Source organism: Opisthocomus hoazin, chromosome 12, assembly GCF_030867145.1.
Source record: "Opisthocomus hoazin isolate bOpiHoa1 chromosome 12, bOpiHoa1.hap1, whole genome shotgun sequence".
NCBI classification, from domain to species: domain Eukaryota; kingdom Metazoa; phylum Chordata; class Aves; order Opisthocomiformes; family Opisthocomidae; genus Opisthocomus; species Opisthocomus hoazin.
The window spans coordinates 12,886,715-12,910,374 of NC_134425.1; the positions used below are offsets into that span (position 1 = coordinate 12,886,715).

The following is a 23,660-nucleotide window of genomic DNA, read 5'->3' on the forward strand; positions in this document are numbered from 1 at the left end:
CATCCATGAAGCACTTACCAGGTCACTGGGTGAGAGTAAAAGCAAGCCCAAACACAATCCTGTAGCTTGGTGACAGGGAGCCACACAGACGGCTGGGCAGGTGCAGCTGCAGAGTTGCTGAGGTTGAGGTGTCTCCTATTACCATTCCCAACAGGCAATGTGGAAGCGAACCTGAAGCTGCTGTGCCACTACTGCTTCTTCCCCGGTTACAGCTATGGCACTACTTTGTACACAGGTAGTTTATAATAATAGTAGTATAATATAATAATAAGAGTAATATAATAGCAACAACCACAACCTCAGAGCTGCTTCTGTAATTGCAGTTAGACATAATGTTTTACAGAATATACAGTATAAGACAAAAGATCAGAAAACATTTTAAAACTGCTGTAGGACCTTGTGCAGATACAATCTCAGTGATAAGACATACTCATTTGCAGCTGTCCTGCCCTATTAAAACCTACTTTTCCTCTTTCTAGGGATTACTAATTAGTTCACTTACTTTATCTGTTTTAATTTGAATGCAGCTCTTTTAATTACTTTTTTAGCTTATCACAATATAACACTGTCATTGCTCAAGAACAGGGACAGCTGCCTTGACAATAGAAAGCTCTGCAATGGGTGAGGGGGAAAGAAAAAAAGAACAATAAAAAAAAATCATTGGGTCCATAGGTAGCGGGATTTTCAGTAATCTGGTACTTCTATTAATCTTCTTCCATGTTCTTTACAGACTTTAACCATGTAGTAAGAACATGTTATTTAGCGTGAAATATTTGTAAAGGTCTGAAATTTAAATAGTCATGTGGATATTAGTATTTAATCTGTCTGCCTGTCAACTACATCAATCTTTGTGCTTTTCCCCTTTTAAAATCACATTCCAAGTACATAACGTAGCCAAGCCACAGGCAAGCTGATTGTCCTTCGGTCTGACCTACTGTCTACTACCAGCAGGTTTAGCAGGGAAGCTGTGGCTGTAAAAGGAGCAGGATTAGGCGAGCAGAAGCAAGTTGAGCATGTGCTTAATTTTAGAAATGCTAAAAGCCATCACCATTTCCTGGGGATTTAAATAAATAGTTTGCAGCACACTGTTGGTAACTGTTGATGAACAAGGAGGTTTTAAGAAACCTGGTTCTCTGGAACCCAGAATCCCCTCTATGCAAGCATATGACGTTATGAACACATTCAGATAACTAAATTAATCTTATAGAACTGTTGTCTGTACCTAATTAACATTGGTGATTCACTTTAAGAGTAGCACTACTACACATGCAAAGATGTGACTGCACCCAGGCACCACAAATCAGAAAAAGCCACACTGGGCCATTGCATGTATAGCTCTGCACATCCCACTTCTCCCTGCCGCAAGAACGCCTACGCTTTTAGAAGCCTATCTCTATCAGGACAGCCTAATTCAAATTAAGCACTCGATACAGCTCATTTTTCTCTCCAAAAGAATGCATGTTTCTTTTCATTGACTAAGGCTAATAAAGCTTGAGCTACAATGTGGAAAAAAGCAGATCCCTTTTGGTCAAAGCAAATTATATTTACTTAAATGGAGTAACTGCCTCAGTCTACTGACCTTGCTAAAGTTAAAGCACATTGAGTGATGACTGGTAAAAATCATGGCTGATACACCTTTAACTTGTTTTCTAGACACGAACGCCAGCAAGCTGTTAAAACACAAAGATGATTCAAAAAGTCAGTGATAAACGCAATGTAACAAGCTTGAGAAAAGTCAAAACTTATTGCTGAAAAATACTTTTCTTTCCTCCTAAAACATAGCTGATTCCCTAACTGCACCCTTCTCAATCCATGCCAACATAAAAACAACAAAAAAAGTGATTTTCAACTTACACAATTTATTTAGTAAACAATAGTCATTACATCTCTTTACAACAACATATTATAAAACAACTATGTTAGATCTCACCGGCAGAACACTGGAAGAAGAAATGAAAATACACTTATGGTTCTCCAAGGCTTTTCCTCCCTAGAAATGTTCCACCTACTTGATACCATTTTGCCTCTGCGATCTAAAAACAGTAATTCATACCATAATTCCACTGATAATGCACAGCTTTAAAGTCCTTGTGGACAACAGGTGATGTACGCATGAAGTCATGATGGTGCCACTCCCACTGCCAGATATTTGTAAGACTTCAGCTAATGCACTGCTATGAGTGTTGTTCCTGGGGGTGCAGCATACTTAATGCAATAAAACAGTGATCCCAGAGCCACCACTTGGCAATAAGGTGCTTTGGGATGATGTAGTTCAGGGCTCCGTAAAGTTATTTAAAAAAAAAAATGGCACATTTTTAATGCGGTGAATATAGACCACAGCAAGACACAGGAAGTAGAGAAAATAATCATCAGACAACTGAGACCCCACCTACCCTGGAGAAGCCTCAGGCTGTCACACCCTGTCCCTAGAAAGGGTCCCCAGCCGCCTGCAGCCCTACGCCTCGGCCAGCGCAGCCCCAGCACTCCGCACCAGTGGGGAGGCCTTCCGCAGGGGCACAGACACAGCTGTGCTCCCCTCCGAGCACGGTGCCGACGCGACTGGTGCTCTCCTCCCAGCTGGTACGTGTCTTTGTTCCTTGGCATTTTCTATTTCATTATTTTAAGGAGACTGATCTTCTGAACGCTGTACCATGTAGTCGCTGAAACACGCCTCTCCCTTCAGTATTAAATCTTTCTGATACAGGAACTGTTGGAATTGTTTAAAAGTGTCACAAGCTTCCTAGGCTTTGTGAACTGCAAGAGTTAAGCAATCTCCAAAATACTTTGTATCTAATACTTCAAATTTCTGGTGTGCTACTTTGGGGGATGTTTGTGTTGCAAGAAGAAACTACCTTACTGTCATGGTTCTGGATCACCACAGCCCTTGGGTTTTATACTTTCTCAAGACCACTGGTAGCTTGGTGTCTATTTTGTTTAAAAAACCCAACAAACCAAACAAAAAAATTTGCACTTTGCAGTTTCTAAGAAAAGGCTAAGTTTCTCCTTTGGAAACATTACAGACTGTATTTTTGAAAAAAGTATTTAAAAATAATCACTGTTACAGTCAGGACTTCTTAGTCTCAGCTGTCACCTACAACTAAATTCTGACAATGACAGGGTACCTCTGGAGCTTGGAATCTCTCATTTCAATCAGAGGAAAGTTCCTGCACCTTTAAAGAAAGATACAACCACATTTTAAAATCAGACAATACAGCCTAGACATACTTTACCTTACGTGTGCTTGTTTTCAGTTACTGTAAGGCACTCATTGAGGAATTCACTGACCCATGCTTTCAGCAAGAACAAGCATGCATCATTACAGGCCTAATTAAAGTTTTAATACTGATTAAAATGTTTTATTATTGTATTACGTTAAACTGCAGTGGTCTCCAACCTCATTAAGGGATACAGGCTAGAAATTACTCAGGAGTTTCAGCTGCTCAGTTTAACAGCCTAGCTACTGTCAATGTTTGATTTAAGTAGCTCCTGATTAAAGCACACTTTGCTTTTGTGTTAGCACAAAAGTGCAGAAAGATGTTGAACATTGTTTAATGAGTATTGACTGAATATAAAATTGTTTGAGCATGTGACATAACTAACTCCATCTCTTCAGTAATTTACCTTAGTACAACTGAAAAGGGAAAACATTTAAATCATTTGGAATTGGAACACAGCTCACTCGTGAAAGCTAATCTCATTACACATCTTGATTAAATTAAATGTGGAGTTTGCCATCAGTAGCACTTCAAGCTTCCCATCATTAGAAATTAATTGCAGTGGTAATTATTGTAACTGAGTTATTTGCACAGGCCACAAACACTCTTATAGGTGTTCCAATGTTAATACAACATTGGCCTAGAGGCACTTGATTATTACAATTCTGTTTCTCATAAGAAACAAATGATCCTAGTGGATGTCTAATTAAAGTTGGAGAGTACTGTTAGACTTTCAATCAGATTTAATCTCTCTCTAATTTCAACATAAAACCAAAGCAGCGCTAAAACACAGAAAAAGTCATGTGTTATCTACACAGCATTTCAAGTCCATACAATTCACAAAGTTCTAGCCGGTAAAAAGACAAAGGGTACAAAAAAATCACAAAATTCTCAGGGCTGAGGCCTGTCTTCACTTAATCTTCCAAGTCAATTTAAAATAACTGTAGTCTATTTTTCAGGATAAAGAGCAAGGACACAATGATTATGTGCTAAAACATATAGCTTTGTGTCTGAAATAACGTAAAGCTCTAATACCTGAACATATTTTAAATACGTAAGTTTCCTGCTGATTTTAGAGATGAATATTTCTTTTGTAAGGTTGGCAGTGTTCCAATTTGGTATCCTACTGGAATTCACGTGGGGAGAAAAAGGATCCCCTGTAGCTCAGAAAGCAAATACAGAAAATACTGTTGTGAGAATCCAAGCTGAGAAATTTGGTTTTTTTGTTTGTTCTGACCATTTTACGAGGATACAAACATGCAACGTGTATCAAGCATGCTCCAACCTTTGTTCTCATTCAAAATACGTAACACTGTGTCAGTAAATGTTTAATGTTATAAACCAGTATGTTTCTGTATCACTAAAAATGCTGGACAATGATTATAGTTTTACTCTTTGAACTTGTTTGCTGAGTCTGCACTCACTGATTCCGCAGTCACACTCACAAGCTTGGAAACTCATATCCACATACATTCCCACAGAATTCAAAAAAGAGGCACTGAAAGAGCACAAGGATTTTTCAAAGAAGATCAGACTGTAAGACAAATATAATTTTTGTGACTATTTTAAGGATTCACAAAGATAATGCATACTCAGCATCGGAGTAGCGTGGCCTGCTTTCATTGAATTTCTGTCATTTTATAGTAAAAATCCACACTGCTGAGCAGAACTTCATCGGCCAGCTATTCTGCAGTGGTCACACGGGCTGCTCATTTTGTGTGTCCTCTAATCAGTTAAAATTGGAAAACAATGATATCCTAGGTATTCAGAAGGTCACACTTTATAATAAAAATGGTCCGTGCTAGCATTTGTTTATGAATCTATGAAAATTTTGGTAACATCAAGAATGTTATCAAAACTAAACTGTCTAAAAAAAATAAGCATCACAGTAACGAAACACGAAACCATCAACGTAAAATGTCTTACAAATGTAACGCTTGTAAACTTCTGCATTTTCTAATGTGGGTCCTAGCATTAAAATACTGTACTTGAAGCCAAGGTTGGAAATGTTATTTATACTTAGCAAGTTTGTAAACATGGAACGTTTTGTTTTGAAACACTTTAGTGAAGTGTATGGTATAAGAAGGCAGGCTTTTTTTAATTTCCTCACAGAAACGAGGATACAATGAAGGTTTCAAATCAGGCTCATTCTCTCCCAAACCATCCATGATCTGCAAGGAAATGGAACAGATTTGTGAAATATCTTTCGCCAATTCACAGTTACAGGCAATAACATGAAGGTAAAAACAACCTCGACAATACATTCAGAGGCTCAGGCTGACCAGGTTTGTTAACAGTGACTGTATGAAACCAGCGGGGGGGAGAAAATAACATTAAACCAGTAAGATTTATAGTATTGTCTCTATAATGGACAGAGCTGCTCTGTCAGAGGTACGTATCTGCTGTGGGTTAGGTGGTCTGCTATGGTTCCATGGCAGCCCCAGAAGTGCTTGAAAACTCCCCTGGCACGATGGAGTAATACAACCATCCACTGGTCCTGTGGGAGTCAAAGCCATGAAGTGACTTACACTCTGAAGGGGAACACTGTTTGTGTACTGCTAACCTGCAGCTCATCAGGAAGTGACTACTTACTTTGCCCAGGCTGAATTCCTCCTTTTTATTACCAAATACCATTAAAAGCAAGCAGTGTTCAATCTGGCAATTTTGAGAACGTTCAAAGGCTCTGTTACATTTTACTTCCCACACTCATGACGAAGTGGAAATAACCCAAGCTACTTCAAATCGTAATTGTGTTTCAAAAAGAAGTTAAGCAGAATGTACTTTCTTTATAAATCTTGTATATAATACTTACATGGCCATTAGCTATATCAAGTAGGTCACGTAGCCGACAGCCTCTACTGTGTCTTCTTTCGTAACAAATGCTGTCTTCTAGGATCACATAGTCTGTGCCAAAGGATCGCAGTATTCTATAAACATCTTCAGGAGATCGCTTGGCATAGATCTGATAAATCTATAGAAGAAAACTTAGCTGTAAGACACATTACCACTATTTGTTTGTTTGCTCTTTCACAATTCCTTTATCTTGAACCAGAGAGAAATGAGATTGATAATCCCTACGATTTAAGTATTAAAAAAAAAAGATATAGATGCTTTATTCAGTAGCTACTAAAGAGTGTCTATGTTACAGCTACTATGATGCACAACAGTACTGCTGCTGACTACAAAAACACCGGATGGTGCTGCTGTCTGCCGAAAGGCCTTGGTAGATGCCTGTAAAACTTTCAGAATGTCTAAATTATAGCAAAGGATAGTTTAAAACAATCTCCCTGGCTTTGTGTGGAGTTTCTCAAGGTGTTTCTATATAAACTGTTATGCCCTGATCTGGGAACTGAAGGGACTATCAGGCACATCAGGAAACGCTCCAAGTGAGTTTAACAGCCCAGCCGGGCGGTAGCATCTATCAATGCCAACAGTACCCAAACCAGTTCCCTCAGAACTAGCTTGAGTACCTAGGTCCAATGGTTCAGACCTACACCAGCGGCCAGAACAGAGTTAGCAGATGCCCAAACTACTGTGAGTTTCACAGAAGTTAAATTCTGGAACTGTATCTGAAGATGTTAGTTCAGTGAATAAAGCATGTGATGTCATTTGCAATGTGCCATTAGAGATTGCATGTATGTTCTGGAATGGAGGCATTCCTATGGATAAGAATTAGCTTAAGCAATCAGAATACTCTTACCTGTTTTGTTCTCTCTCTCAGATTCTTATCCTCATAATGGGGATGATTAGTTAAGGTCCGTCCAGTGCACAGTTTGACTCCTGCTAATAGCTGCATGCTCCCAGCAAACACTGCTGTGTTTGGGGTGTTTGACCTAAACAAATGTTGATAAGTCTGAGGAAGTCTCTGTAGGGCCATTTTTGCATTGCTTGTTATAGATCAGAAGGAAAAAAAAGATTGAAAAAATATTTTTCTGCCTCTCCTCTATTCAGGGAGCAAACTGTTCAGGCAACTGTGTTTTCTTCAAATATGAAGTGTATAAATCACAATAATACTCTCTAATTGCAAATAAAAAATGTAATATGCATTATGAGGAAATCTAGGGAAAACATGATCCTGAAAATTTCTGTCTACTTCTGTATTTTATATATTTCTTGGATTCGTATAGCCTCTGAATATTTCAAGAAACTTATTGTGACTTAGATTTATGTCTGATATATAAGGCATTCTATATAAAGGGGATTATTTAATCTGAATGCTAAAACTTCTTGTTACTGTCCTGACATTCACCATTCACTTCGAATGAAAACTTTGTCATGTGAGACATTAATCCTCCTATTCTGACAACTGTGGGAGAGAAATTATGACAAAATTCACTCCAGCTGCAAAAAGCGGGAGAGGAGGCACAGGGGAAGGATGCAGAAGAAGCCAGATAGAAATGCTATCGATTATCGGTACTGTGATCTCATCTGAAACTCAAAGCCAATGTCGAGAATTGTTGCCTAAATAACAGTCTTGGTATCTCAGGATTGTTTAAATACCCACAATGAAAAAATCCTTTTTTGCTCACCTTCCCCGCAACAAGTTTGCAATCTAAAATATAGTTAAAGACATAACAGAAGGGCATAGCAAAAAGATAAAGTAAAAATGCCAGGCAACAGAGATGATGATTGCTAGGCTAATTAAAAATGGTCCTAGTATGCTTGTTCTCTAGTGCTAAGTAGGCATATAACCATGAAAAGTTCTATGAAGACCAAAACAACAGAAAGAAGCACACATTAAATCAAGTAAAATGAAATTAGAAAGGAACGTGTGACGTTGCCCAACATCCACATACATGCACATACAGCATCATCTCTAGCAGTCAAATAACTGTGACACTTTGGGTGCGCATTCAGGAGCCTTTTGAAACTGCAGCTATGAATTCAGTCTTCCTTAAGCTCCATGATCAGCTTGAAAATGTTAAGAGACAAGTATGAAATTTTACTGTCAATCACCTTTCAAGAGATTATGCTTAGCAAATGAATTAATAATTACAAACCCTTCCTAAAACTTCGTGCACTGGTACATTCATCTCATCTAGGAAGGACAGAGATAGTATTTTTAATAGGTCGGTTTAACTTTACTGACAGACTAGTTTTTCAGCAGTTTATAAAACCAGTTTAATTTTAAAGTCTTAATCTCTTTTAAAAATTTCTTTTTTACTTAAAATATTCAAAGCCACAAGTGTCATGAAGTAAATGTTTCATTAAAGAAAGGAATTAATCATAGAATTTAATATCACACAAATGTAATGGCCCCGACAGGCTGTCAGCTAGGACTCATCCCTGAATCTGCAGGAAAGCACAGTTCTTTAGACTAAGCTCAAAAGAACGTGGCCTAGATTCACAGAGGGACACGGCCGAGGTTAGATACCTCAAGGAAAACGATCATTCACAAACCATCTTTAACATGTTTCTGTGGTAATGCTTGGGCTGGGAACCTTCTAGGGTGAAAAGCCTCAGGTTTGCTGAAGGTTAGTTCAAATGTCATGGCACTCTGCAGTACTCATCTCCTGCCTTCACAAGGCAATCCTGCACCTTTGGTTCCTCAAGAGCCCAATGTAACCCAAACTTGCAAAATCAAACTTTCTTTTAAAAAAAACCCCACAACAAGTACCAAAGGCAAGCAAACAAAAAAAAAACATCCCCAAGAAACAACCTGCAGCCTCTTTTCTTACAAAAAAAACCTAGAGGGAACGGCGATAGTGCCCTTTTCCTGTAACTTACTGGTAAAAATGCTTGTCAAAAATGGAGAAGATGCAGGGTTCAATTCCTTCCCTTTCTAAAAGCCTTCACTCTTGCCCAGAAAAGGTGAAACATAGCTGAGAGTATTCTTTATTTATCAGGTATTAAGAGCTTTGCTAACACTTCTTCCTCTTTGTATACCTTAGAAACAATCTAGTAACCCTCGCTTGCTTTTGAAAAAACTGGCTTACGTGCTTTGGTCCTGGATAGAGTTCAAAATCAGGTATTCCAGGTGAAGGCAGGGGTTTCCCTGAGACTCAGATTTACATGTTTGAAGTCCTAAAAAATTATACTCCTTAAGACATATCACTGTCTATGTTTCAGTGGGGCCAGCGCAGATGGTGCCCAGACCAACACGTGCTGCTGCCAGGGCTCCTGGAGGAACTTTGTTTTACATGCTTTACTGGCAGTGCCAAGACCGCAGACCTGGCACTGGACTGCACCGCTGCAGACAGACGCTTGGCAGCTGGGAGGTGACGCTGAGCTTCAGGCAACGTCTGCCCCCCTGAACTGCATCCTAAAGAACTTCAGCTGGCGACTGTTACTGAGCGTTTATCTGCTGAAACAACCACCAGAGGGAGATACGACAATTAACGAGTGTTTTTCCGTTACAGGATGATTTCTGCATTTCATGCAAGCGTCCTTCTCTAATACTCCTACCTGCTGCTAATACCACTAACTGCTGTGGTCTGTCTCCAAGGCAGCTAATGTGCTTCAAACCACTGAAAGACACTTCTCTATTATAGAAAAATGAAGCAATTTTTACAAATGTCTGAGCAAATGATGTATAAAATGAAAGGATAATTTGTTTTTATAGCTTTCTGCCAAGCTCCATACCACACTGCCCAACCTGCAAACAATTTATTCTGTACGAAATGTCACTAAATAATGACAAGGACTTACAGGTCAAACTGATTTACATTATATAATTTAAATGTCATTCCAAGCAGACCTGATGGCATTTTGAGCAAATAATCTCATTTATTTTTGAAGCTCTAAGCTTTCAACAAGTTAATTACAGCTGAATTAATGGGTAAACTAAGTACTATAATACATTGTATGAAGTTTTTCTTTACCTACTCTTAAGGATTCAGAGAATTATGTAAATACTAAAGAATAACTCATTAAAAATAAAAGGATTTTACAGGAACTACAGCTCTATGCCTAACTTGCACAGACTCTAAAAGTGGTAGTAATTCTTTCTCTTACTAAGCTGCTAAAGAATTATTGTGAGGTAGTTTGAAGGAAGCCCTATAGAAATGGCCAGTGTTGCAGTTATAGGTTACATCATCAGAAATTTCTATTAGGAGGCCTCCAGAGTTGAACTCTGTTGTCAGCTTCCAAAGCCATAAAATCTGACAAATCTCAGATTATTGCTTTACTAGCATCTGGGTGTGATACCAATCTACAAAGCAAAGGGGTTTGAGAAAAGGAGATTTTGAAAACGGGTTCTCAAATATGCCAAGTTAGATTTTTTTTTCCTTTAAAATAAAGTCTTTTTATTTGCAGAATGCTATATTAAAATATTTATTTACTGCCTATCATTTGCAGCAGGTTTAGCCGCAAATGATAGGCAGTAAAGCATATTCAGTCAAACTGTCATGGTTCTTTTTTTTCCCTCTGGTTTGGAAAGGTTGAAAATTACAAAAATTGAAAACAACAGCCACAAAGAAAGAGCAACAAGATGCATTTTTATTAGTCCCAGCCTCGATTTTACGCATGCATATTTTGTTCACATAAAGGAGCACACCTGCACAGGTGGTATAAACCTACTTCTCAGGCACTATCAAGTTCATGCCTGAATCTTACTGACAAATCAGTCAATGACAAAGGATAAGCCCAAGAATTTAAGAACAATAATTAAAAAAAAAATGTAATATTGCCTTTAAAGTCTGGAATATGTGTTAATTTCAGCATGATTACCCTTGAAAATCAGGCACATAAGTAAAAGTGAAGAGTTCAAATTTATAGCTGGCTTGAAATTAAAATATAGCCATTAACACAAATTACTAAATGAAAGAACCGCCATTGAAACATGGGCATTCCATTTTTGTAACCTTAGGAGCTTTTTGGAAATTTGTGGGGTTTCCACTGATATAAAAATTTGCCTGCTTGTCTCCCACATCCGATTCAAATACAGTTGACATACAACTATGCTCTGTCAAATCTCAGTCTCAGTTAACTTTTCCACTGTTTTGGCTGTTGTCTGAGATTTCTAAGATGCTTTTCTATGATTTTTGGTAACTGCTTACGAAATATTCCACAACTGAAGACAGGTTTCCCCTTTAAAGGCAGAAGACATTGCTTCTTAAACACTTACCAGAAGTAAACAGAGTAGGGAAGTTCACGCTATTGATTTGCTCATTCTACTGATATTCTTCCCCATCTCACAAATGAGCATGTTGTTCCTGTTGTCTTAGGGAGAAAGACCAAAACTAAGAATTTTAATATACCTCCTATCTGGGAACACAGCTGTGAACTATCCCTGGGTCACTGGCAAGACCTTTTTGCCTTTTTTTTTTTTTTAAGGAAAAAAAAAAAAAGCTAAGAAAATGAGGTGGTGGGTAGTAAAAAGCAAGAGACTGGGATATGCAAGATCATCATGTAAAAAACTGCACTGCACCATAGATGCAGTCCAATACTATGCAGTAACTTTACTGCAAAGATACAAACCAGTATATCTTCCTGAAAACGCTATGGTAGTTTTAGTCAGGGCAAGAGTGAGAAATACATCTGCAGACACTTCACAGTGGACAGACTAATAGTTGGCTATTATTCAGGTTGCATACTTGGACAAGTTAATATGCATTTAGATCTAAGCAGATGGAAGGGTTTTCTTGTTGTGGAGAGACTGGAAGACAGATGAGTTATTCCTAATTCACTGCTATTCATGACAAATTACCACTTCTCATAGTGAGTTTTATTAATGAATGATTAGTTCCTGACACCAACCCTGACAGATCATTAACTACAGCAGAACTATCGAGTGTTAGTATAACATTTTTCTTACACATCAAAACTTATGGAAATCTGTCCACTTCGAGAAACTTACCATAAATTTTGTTGACTTGTATTTAAAGCATAGATAATTAACTCTTCTTTACATGAGTAATATTTCTAAACTCAACAAATTCTAAGTAGAAAATTTCCCTCTGTAATTGTCTGTCATGATTTCAAATGAAAAGAGGACAAGAACCAGTTTAGCATTCTCAGCACTAAGAACATATGAATAATTATTCTCATCGGATCCAGTCAAATCCAGTTCATGGCACATTTTATGTATAAATCTATGTATAACTCCACATATTGTACACAGGAGACCTGATCTATCAGATATTTACCATCTTTTATTAAAACAGTAGTGCTAAATGGAAGTGGCTGGTAAATATTAGTCACAAAAACGTGTCTATATGGCTGCAAAGATTCTAAATGATGGAAAAAAACATGGCCTGCTTTCAGAATAAGTCAGTGAAGGCTTGTAACATATTTCACTTCTAAATTACTCCTTCTAGTTTATGGATTAAAGAAATACAACAATATGTTGCTATGGGTAGAATAGGCTGGGCGACTGGTTTCACTGAAATTTATCACATACGAAAACACAATACAGGGCTCCAAGCAAATACTTAAAATACTTCAGGGCTAAATGTAGTAAATCCAGATTTACTTTCAGAATGTTTTTCTCCAGAACATAAAACTAATTTTTTTAAAAATCTTTGTCAGAGTTCCAAATAAACACAAGTCGCAGGAACATCTCTGTTCAGAACTTAACCTGAGAGTTTTCATGGTTACTGCATGTTAATAGAGAACATATCCCTTAAATTCACAGTCCTCCAGAGAACATCCTACCGGGCTCTTTTTCTCAGGATCTTCTACATGCAGTATTCCAAACTGCTTCTACCTAAAACATACCTTCCTATGCTCTGTGCAAGAGCAGAATTGATGAGGTGGGGTTGAAATGAGTAACTCATACTCCTGGAAGAGACTTTGCACCTATGCTTAGCCGTGGCAAGTTCCAGTTCAGTTACAAATATTTTGTTTACAGTTTAGAACACATATTGGGATTAATTCTAACAAGTATGAACAATTTAGATTATTTTAATGTTCAAGAAACAGACTGTAGAGTACAGATTTTTCCAGCCCTACAACTGTACATCCAAGCTTTTTAAAATTATAAAGTTGAAAAGAGAAGGACACCAGGTTGGGGAGGGAAATAAAATTATTCCACTGCAAAGATCTATTACTGTAAAGAGGTAGCTATAATATGATGGGAGAAGCCTGACACCTCCAAACTGACCTCTTTCGGCTGGGAAAACTACGTGTGCTTATGGGAGCAAATTGTGTCAACTGGTTCCCTGATGCCCAGGCAAAGCAGCAGCATGACACTGCGCCAGAGCAGAGCAGTCTGGGGGACTCTGCACACAGCTGTTCTGCACAGCCGCTAATATGCTAACCTCTTGATAGCCCGTTCATCCTCAACTATCTCCATGGGTCACCAGAGTTCACTGATGAGCTGTGACAAATAAGGAGAACATTATAACTAAGAACATTAGATCTACACAAATAGCATTTAACTTAAATAGAGAAAAAATCCTCTTACTTAATCCAGTTCATCAGCTCCACAGTGTCTGGGTCATAGAATTCTCTCAGCTCTGACAGTTCATCCATTATTCCTGGCCAGAACTATAATGAAAACAAAATAAAACAAACTGAAGACAGAACGAACAAAACAAGTTCTGGATGTTGAAACATACTATTTCCTCCTAGCTGGTAACTGATCTTTTCCAGCTCATGGATAAGTCGCACGACATAAGCATATCTACCCTTCTTACGAAGGACAGGTGGCTGTCATTGCAGTGAGAGCAAACAGCTTCAGAGTTTGAGATCTGCAGCTCCTGCCAGATGACCAGAAGGAACAGAATTACCTGTTGTGGTGAGCCTGAGAACAAACAGCTTTTCTCAGCTGCACATGTCACTGGAGGTTTCCAGAACACTACTAGTTAAGACCAGTTTGTATTGTAAAAATCGATGGGAAGCTTAAAAGCTGCTACCGAATGCAACTGTCGTGCATTGTGTCTACTTCACAAGCGAATTATTTCAGTTCCTGGACTATAGGATGAATGTTAACATTTTAGTTCTTTCTTGACAGACCAGGCTTTAAGAAAAGGAAAAAGATGAACAGCCACCATGTACCAGTTCAGTACGGAACAGCTAAGCCATTAAATAATGCCTATGATGACATGTAAAGGAAAGGCCCCTGGAATTAACATTAAGTTTGGAAAGGCAACTTCAAATTCAAAAAAAGCAAGAAATCTGCATCAGATGTTAAAATCATTAGATGTGCTGTGGATGCCATTAACAGCATTTCAGAAGTTTGAATTAAAAGAGAACTGCTGCAGGAAAGAAGAAAAGTGTGACTGAATGGCAACATCCAATAGACTATCGGGGAAAACATTTCAAAATTTACTGCAGACAAAGTATACATAAACCAAATTCAGAGGAGAGAAATAAAGACTGAAACTGATTCTGAAAAGCTTAACCCTCCCCCAAGAAAGCAAAGAGAACAAAGATTTATTTAGGGTTTTCCTGTTGTTTAAGCTACTGAATATTCAAGGACAAAAGGGAGCAATTAAGAAAGATAATGACCTTGCTAATGACTAACTCATCGCTTTGCATCAGCCTTTACTACAGAAGATGCTGCAGTGAAATCTATTCCAGACCTCCTTTCCTTAGATAATAAGGATTGCTGGCTTGCAAAGTGAAATGTCACAGGAAAAAGTGTAAGAAAACCCACCTATTAATCTAAAAATCCATAAATCATCCAATTTAGATAATATTCATCCAAGAGTTCAGAAGGAATTTGAATGTGATGCTGCTGAGCTACTTACCAAAAATATGCATACTCTCACTAAAACTGTAATTATGTAGGAGGGCTGGGGAGCGGGAGACATAACTGGGCCAGTTAAGATACTTCTTAGTTCAACTGCTTACTTGATACATTTGTTCAAGCAACACTGTCTGGTAGCTTGAGAAACATCTAACAGACAGTTATGGCACTCTATCACAACCTTAGAGTTTATGGAAGTACAGCAGTATTTTTATAGACATATTTCTGCTCTTCAGAAGATCTCTCAAGATTAGTAAATAAAGTCGTTGTTGAAATGAGACTGTGGAGTCTCATATAAAAATTTCCTTTCTTCATTGCTAAACTACCCCGGATAGCTAAACATTTTGAGAGCTTGCAGTCCCTCAGGCTAAAGACAGAAGGAAATGGGCTCTGCTTTGCTTCTAGATCATGCTGCAAACCTGCCCTGCAATCTGCTGAGAATCTCAGGACACTCTGCCATACATACTGAAAGCTGGGACTATCATATAGCATTATCTAATCTAGACAGGTTTTTCAAGTCACAATGTCCTACTACCGCAACTTTTGAGTGAGTACGAGCAGTTTTCACTGGACGAAATTTTTGGTAGCAGAGCTTGCTATTACTGAATTTAAAAAGAGAATTCTGAGGTAGCAAAATTTTCAGATAACACTATACTTAATTAATCAAGTCCAGAGAAAACTGAGGAACTTCAGGAGTTCCAAATACAACAGAATAACAATGATACAGTAAATACAAAGTAAAGCATATGAAATTATGGACTAATCACACTGACATAACAACTTTGTCTTGTAAATCAAGTATATGGAAGATTGAGAAAAAGCGTACTGTGAGAGAAGAAACAGATAAAAAGAATAGATGGAGTATATCAGATTCTTTAGATAAGGCAACCGTAACAAACTGTTCAGAATAACGAGTGGTATGTAAAAGAGGTTTCCAACTCGTAAAATGCCAGTCTCTGTGGTCAAAGTCTTCAGGAAAAGCAGCCTGTTGTCAAGTGGCTTAAATCAGAGACACAGGGATTTTGTTCTGGACTGGAAAAATGTTAAGGACTTGCAATTTCCAAAAAGCTTGAAAATCACTTTCATAGAAGATAATATGAAATGTTATTGCTGACTTGCATCAAAATCAAAAAGAAAGCTAACAAAATAGTAAAGTGGCATACTCCAAACTGATAATGAGGACTATTCTTCCTAAGGTATGTAATCACTCATTGAAAAAAGACCCAGAATCTACAAAAATAAACAACGTAATAAACTCTGAACTTGATGATGTGACTACAGAAAGAAATTGAATTATTAGGAGATTTAGGTACTACAGTTGTTTGTTCCCCCACCCTAGCTCCTTGGTGGATGTAAGATAATTTTTAACTTCCAGGAGTAAAGTTAAATCTTTTGTGAATGAAAACATTATCCCAGTGCTTTATATTGTAAAACGATTTCAGCTTTCTCTTTCACATTTGTTATCCCTCTGGTTCATGACCATGGATTTCATCCAGTATAACAATGTTTAAGTTTCTTATGGACTGTCCGGTGTGCTTTGGGTTTTCGGTGTACTTTGATTTATTAATAGTTACTATCCCCAAATACATGCACTGAGGATATACACTTGACAATTTTTAAGAGATTTTTAAAAGCTCGCAGCTTTTCCCCACAAACAACCTATCTTTTTCATTCTAGCTGGAAAGTCCAGAGCTATACAATTGTGCTCATATGCAGGGAAATACTTCAGCACTTTCACTTCATCTAAAAGATGTTTGTGCTATTCTAATCAAGAAGACTTGCATAAACAGAAATACAGATGTCTTACAGGTCTCAAAACATACTGTACCTGAAACCGTTAAGATAGCTAGAACTGTAGCTGCATCTGTACCGCAATGAATTGTTGTTCAAGTGATGTGTTTGGGACTGTAGTAACCACATGCCTCAAAAGAAGCTTTCATTAGCTTATTCAGGATTAGGTTAATAATCCCATAAAACTCCTATATTGAGGAATGGCATTAAAGAATATTTCTTCTGAGAAATGTAACCGTAACAGGTAATGAAATACAAAATTACCCTACTACTAGTTCAAGAAAACTAGCCATGATGACCAGTTAAAATTTGTGGTGAATATGCAAGGTTCTCATGCAATTGGAGCAGTCACAGTGCATGAACAGATAAATTCTTGTCTGGAAAGGAGAAAGATAAGTAGTATCTGTTATCGAAATCTACTTGCACTGTTGGTTTGTTTCCAAAGGTTTTAGAGAGAGAACATACAAACATTTTTCACAGAAGCAATGGATACTTTCCAATCTCTCTGTGTAAGAGGAATCTGGTGACAGGTTCTACTCATCTACCAGGCAGGCTTCTTTCCTGAAGGCTCACTAACTCACAGCTTTGCAGAAAAGACGCACATAAAGACATCCACTCCTCTGCTGGCTGAACTGCAAGAACTGACTGAAGAAAAAAAACATACTGAGGTGATGTATTTCTTCATTGCCACTGACTACTCTGAAAAATGGTATTTTTAATGTCAATAAAAATTACCTCCTATATTTAGAAGAAACAGAAAATTGAGGCTTTTCAGGCAGAGTGAGCACAACTAACAACTGATCTAAAGCCTATGAAAATCAGTGACTTCTGTTAACTTCAGAATTGAATCTGACAGGATTTAGGAACTTCACATCTGCTCATGAAGAGTGGAGGAAAATTATTCCTAGCTGATCTGCCACATTAGACTGTTAGAATGTCATGCTCTTGGCGTCACCTGTGTCAAAAGAAACAGCATTATTTCTATCGTTTTCAGAGATGATGAAAATGGAAAATGACTTCCCTAACCAGCATAACAATGGAAAAAAAAAATCCTAAAAATTCTCTGTAGCAGAATAATAAGAAAATTTAAGTGGAATACATCAGTGTAACTTTACTAAACATATTGTTACAGTCTTCTTTGACTTTTCACTGTTTCCAAAGGGGAATGGACTTCCACAGTGAACTCTATTAGCAGCTTTATTAACTGTTAAGCCTTACTACTACCTTTTTAAGTTTAAAAATTAAATTCACCTTGAGTTTCTCTGAAGGTCATAGATATTGAAGAAATAACTTCTCCATCAAAGTAGCATCTGAATTTTTTGTCTTTGTAAACACAGGTTAAAAGAATGATATTCCCATTAAATTAATGTTCTAAATCTCACTGCTATGACAGACCAACAGACTAACAATCTTGTACATGTTATTATTTGAAATATGTTTTATGTATTTACATTTAAACATTTGACCATAATAATTTGTTTCTGGGACAGACTGAAGATAATGTAAGTACCTGACTAGTTCAACAGTTCTGTACTTTGAAACACATGAGATGAGACACAGCAGTATAGAACGTTGTGATTATGTCTGCTCCTGCAATGAATCATTACACAATTTAACAATCTGCATCTTAGCTAAAACCAAAACAGACAACTTCTATTTCCATAAAATTATGCATGTAAGTCACACCTGGTAACTTGCACATACAATCAAACATTTGTATCTATGAACAACTACTTTGGGTCACATAAACCCAACTGATCCTTTACATACAATTTTGCATGCATAAAGGTACTTGCACTTCAGGCAGTCTATCCCAATTTTTAAAATTCAGCTACAAATCTCATATGTAATTATTTATTAAAAAAAATCCCTTTACGAGAAATGTAATATCCATGCAACTAAAAAACGCCAAAACACAGAGAAAAAAATTTTCTTACCTTATATGAAATGTATAGTAATGTAATTATTGGTATAGAATATTTAATCACATGTGTCTACGAGAAATTGAAAAAAAAATTGTTTATTCTGATGATGCCTTTATTTGGATAGATTTAATTTTTAATGTATTGATATCTGACATATTTGTCATGTGGTGGAATTTACAGAGTCTGAATTCTAAGACCATATTCCGATTTTGTTATCAAGTAAACCCCTTATCACAGACCAACCACAAATGATGGATTTATATATATATACTTAAATCTATCTTCTACAAGGTGGAAAACACTGTACCATTCAGTATAATAGACTGTAAAGGTCTTCTCAGACTGCTGATGATTTCTTAGTATGGTCACCAAGACTTTTTTAGTAAAATTGTAGTTGTTTTTCATAGTCACATCCATACTGCCATCTGGTGTACGCCAATGGAATTGTTTAACATATAAAGCACTAGAAAATATATTTTACTTACTAAATTTATACAAATGTACTTCAGAGGTATCCAGTTTAAGAGGACTACAAACAATATTAATTTCAGATGTCTTATAGTTCTGAGTCTTGATTTGGTTTAGATACGGAGCAAAAATAAATGTGATAAAATGCTGTAAGTACAGTGCTAACCCTCTGTGACGTGTAGAGATGAAGACGCTTCAGTATGAGTTTCCATACTTCCGTACTGCACAGGCCAAAAGATGCAAATACACACATGTGGGATGTCCAGAGGTACTTCATTCTGGAAGAATACAAACAAGTTTTTGCTGAACATCTGGAGCTCTGCTACGCTGTGTTGATGAGAGCCGTTCTCTTAGAGAAATTCTGAGCACAGTTTTCTGGACTTTCAGGAGTCTGAAATAACCGAGTGAAAGATTGCCTTTGCACTTTGCTATGTGCTCTTGAGAACATCTCTGCTCCCAAACTTCCAAAGATTGTTTTTGGCAGGATTTTGGGAAATGCCTGAGTATACAAGCAGAAATGCAGCAGGGAGAGAAAGAAGGTTCATGATCCTATCAGTTTGTGGTCAGCATATTTTACACTCATATTAAGGTATACTCAGTTGTCTAAAAAAGCCTTTAGTAGAATCTAAAAAAAATATACCTCATTGTGCTTAATGCCAGACATCCAAAAAGAACTGTGTGAATTAAGTTGTAAGCGGCATCAGGCTTCAGTGTTATTGTGCATTCTTCCATTTCTTCCATGAACTGGACTTGATTTGAACCACTAATTAGTTAAACAGAAGAAACAAAAAGTGTTACACGAAGTTCTGTAACACATTTCATATAGCTGTCTGTATATTAAAAAGCATTTGATCCTTCTGATACTAAAAAGCACTACTACCGCAATCAGTCCACAATCTTCTATTGTGTCTATGATGTAATTAAGCCTGATAGCACCAACTTGATGCAGCATCAGGAATTTATTTTCATGCCTGGTTTTCTGGAAATGCAAGGGGTTTAAACTAGCTGTTTCAGAATGAGATGAAATTGTTTACAGAAAGGCATGTTTGGTTTATTGCTTGAAGTGGCTGCTCCCACAGGGTTCACAGGGCTTTTGATGAGAGTGAGCAACTACTTCACTCTACTAAAGCTGTAGTTTGGAAGTAAGTTTACAGAAAAGAAGTGCTGAAAGGACTTGTTATTGCTTGATGTGGCCAGTCTTGTGAATGTATGTGGAGGGCTGATCAAAAAACAGCAGCTGCTTCAATGTGTGGGGCTTTGCCTTGTTTTTCTGGGTGGGGGATAATTGAGATAAATGAGCAGCGTTAAAAATCAGGGTAATGTTTGGGATTACATTTAGGATTACAGAAAATAAGAGCTGCAAAGTCTTTTGTTTGTGTTTAAAATTATTGATGCAGTATGTTTTTTAAGAGGCTGGTTGAATAGTACCAAAATGTCTTACAGGTGACAATTATAATAACAGATTTTCAGAATGAGAATGTCGTAGATCCTCTCCCTCCTCCTCTCTCTCCCCCTTTTATCCTGTCTTGCACAAAATCTACAATGAGTGCCATTAGTTATATGACATATCTTAAATTTTTGCTTAATCAAGTTTTATATCATCCCTTCTAACTTTTGCCCAAGTTCTAAATGTAAAACTGAGAGTCTATAATGAAGCATTTACTTTTTTTTTTTAAAATAACAGTTCAGTACTACTTTTCTTCTAGTGTCCTCTAAATTCCTCCAACCCTACAATTAGCTACAGGAACTGGCAGCAGTGATGCACAGTTGCAATTTACCACTCCTGCTTCTGCACAGAGATCACAGGAAGTTCAGCACAGACTATCCTAGCTCACGTCTTGGCAGTTTGAGGATACCACCAGGGAAATCTTTGATTGGGAGTGTTTTGCACAGTGAAAATGAGATGAACTAAAGAAACTAACATTGTTTTCTATAAACAGACTCTTCCCCTGTTTCCCTTCCCCACAAAAAAGCCAACCAAACAACCCTACATGTACTGCAAAACTTCAACAGCAAACAAAAGAGCTTGAAGGAATCTGGGGAAGAATGTTTCTTTGTTTAGCCTTGTTACATCCTTTACATTTTCAGCTTTAACAGGAAGTTACATATTTTGCCTGATCTCTCTATTACATGTCCTACTGTTCCCTTAGTACCTGTGGAAAGTAATACCGTACGCTGCTGTATTCAACTATCAGTTCCTTAGCCTGCTGAAGAAGAGAAAATTGGTAAATAGATGAATTATTTTTAAAACATATTTTACCTGAGGTTCCGAAAGGCAACAATTACAGCTGCTACTGTCATAAGGAAGAGAACAAATACGTAGACATAGAAAAGTAATGTATCCGAGAGTCGTGAAAAAGTATTTAATGGTAGTAAACCAAAAGCTTCTTCACAAAGATACAGGTTAGCATCAAAATCTCTAAAGAAAAAAGAATAATCCTTGTCATCATATATTTCATAATTTGATGTCAAAAAGGACAAAAGTTTCCTTTTTATCCAAGCAATTATAAAGCCACAGTTGTGCTGATTATTATGAAGGAAAATGTATTAAATAAATGTGAGGTAAAAATACATGATTTATCAGCAAGATTTTAAATGAGCAACAACCTGCAGGCTTCACCTAATGAAGTAATACAAAAAAGGAAAATTGCAGCTAAATCATACCTTGTTGCCCCAAATCCAAATTTTGCTTTCAGGAATTTGAATATATGTTCATCTGACTCAAGATTAAGAATTTTCTACAAAGGAGGAAAAGGATTTTAAGCACAAAGAAAAAAAAAAATCAAGCTTCACACAGTAAACAGTTTTTCCATCATTTAAATGAAACTGTGAAGCAACACAGGCTTACTGAGACAGGGTGCTTTGCAATCAAATAAGCATTCAGTTTGTCATTATGGTCCTGTGGTCCAAAGGGCAAATTACTTACTTTTCAGAGTACCTGTTAGGGTTAGCTTCTTATTTATGGATAAACATTATCCATGACAAGTTTGTTTCAGATGTGTTTTTTATTTCAGTGACCTATCATATCTTACTATAATCCTTTTCATTTCCACATGTACTAAATTTTAGTCTGTTGATATGGATCTCTTGAAGAGACTAAAACTCAGAAGCAGAAGAAGTGTTACTGTTACTGATGTCTCCAGATATCTCTGTGTACAAAAAGCAAATGAAAGTATGGCATGGCCTACAACATTTTTATAACAAGTATGCATTTTAAACTGCATTCATTGAAAAATAAAATAAATTAAAAACTTTGCAAATGCTCAGCAGTATCAGAATGCAGTATAAATCTACACTTGTTATAAAATTACAGGTGAGCTTCAAGTTATGAATATGTATTGGATTATTTGGTGTTGATTTATGAAGTATTAAGAATATGTTCTAAAATCAATACATCAAAAAGTTTGTTTTGCTAATCTTTTATTTCTAAAATGCAGTCTCTGAAATGCAGTGAAATCTCATTGCAATTTTTACTTAATGCTGTTACTGTAGATGATTAAGAAATAGCTTTGAACGTAATATATTTTGTAAGTTCCTATATTAAATATTATTTGCTTACCTTGATAAATTTATTTATTAGAAGAGTCAAGCACAAGACTAACAGTACACGGAGGATAAGTTTCCCAAGCCTATTAAACAAGCCGCCCTTTTTTAGGTTTTTCTAGAAAGAAGAAAATATTAGTATTTCAGTACATTTACATGTATTTGGAACAAAAGCAACACAGACTATTTGAAATCTGCTAGGCCTGATCAGGATCAAATTTGAATTGGGTTCATGTAAGCAAAAATGTATACGTAACCAAGTCTCCAGAATAAAGAGATACTTCTCCCACAAAATTGAAGGGACAATATCATAAAAACTCCCTAGAGTACTGATCTGGCAGAGTTCTGTAACTAGCCAAACAGCCTTCCTTTCCGAGGCGGCTCCATTATATTTATACAACTACTGGCACCCAGTGCAACTGTGGTTGTGTTCCAAGATTCCCCTAATTTCAACTGTATTGTGTGCCTTTTGAAATATCTATTCATTAGACCTTCCACCTCAATGTGGCAAAGGTGTCTTCTGGCTCTAACTGTCAGCTGCTAGGATTTTCAGCAATTTTCCAGTTCAAAGCGCCAGATCTGAGAATGGCTCTTTGGCTGCTCACAGGCAACCTGGAGTAGGTGCAGACATTGTCTAACTACAAAACCACAGTCCTGATTTTAAAAGGTCATGAGTGAGAGACAGCAAGAACCACCTTTTAAGTTCACAAATTCTGGTTAGATGCTATTGTCAATGCCAGTATCAGAAAGAACTGTAAATACAGGAAAAAAATCCTAATCTTTGAAAGAAATAATAGATTTCAGTAAACTGAATGTGACATGTGCCTAGTTCTCACAGAGTATTCTGTAGGAGGCAGATCCATGAATACAAGACAAGTCCTGCTGAAGCAGGTGTAAAGTCCGTTTATGCAATTTTTTTGCAGGATCCAAAACTGCAGGTTGCATAATCATAAATGTTAATAGCAATCACAGAATTATGGTGTCTAATATGCTTGGTTATGCTGTAGTTAGCATAATTGAATTCATTATTTGATCATGCAATGTTTTTGTTGCTTTATGCTATAGTAATTCCTCTAATTAGTATTA

General features: G+C 37.0%; 1 protein-coding gene across 8 annotated transcripts in view; it reads right to left on the minus strand.

Moving 5' to 3' along the window:
* Positions 1-1,839: 1,839 nt before the first annotated feature.
* Positions 1,840-23,660, minus strand: part of DPY19L3 (dpy-19 like C-mannosyltransferase 3) — a 36,956-nt gene continuing 15,135 nt past the window's right edge. For 3 of the 8 annotated variants that reach the window (XM_075433996.1, XM_075433995.1, XM_075433999.1), the window contains 10 exons: positions 22,591-22,692; positions 21,696-21,769; positions 21,292-21,450; positions 19,672-19,794; positions 19,198-19,309; positions 18,576-18,632; positions 13,561-13,643; positions 6,916-7,102; positions 6,028-6,186; positions 1,840-5,386 (listed from right to left, as the gene is read on the minus strand). In XM_075433996.1, the coding sequence (XP_075290111.1) occupies positions 5,225-5,386; positions 6,028-6,186; positions 6,916-7,102; positions 13,561-13,643; positions 18,576-18,632; positions 19,198-19,309; positions 19,672-19,794; positions 21,292-21,450; positions 21,696-21,769; positions 22,591-22,692 (1,218 nt within the window). In that variant the 3' untranslated portion in view covers positions 1,840-5,224. The other 5 variants (XM_075433997.1, XM_075433998.1, XR_012765361.1 and 2 more) reach the window with 5 other exon arrangements.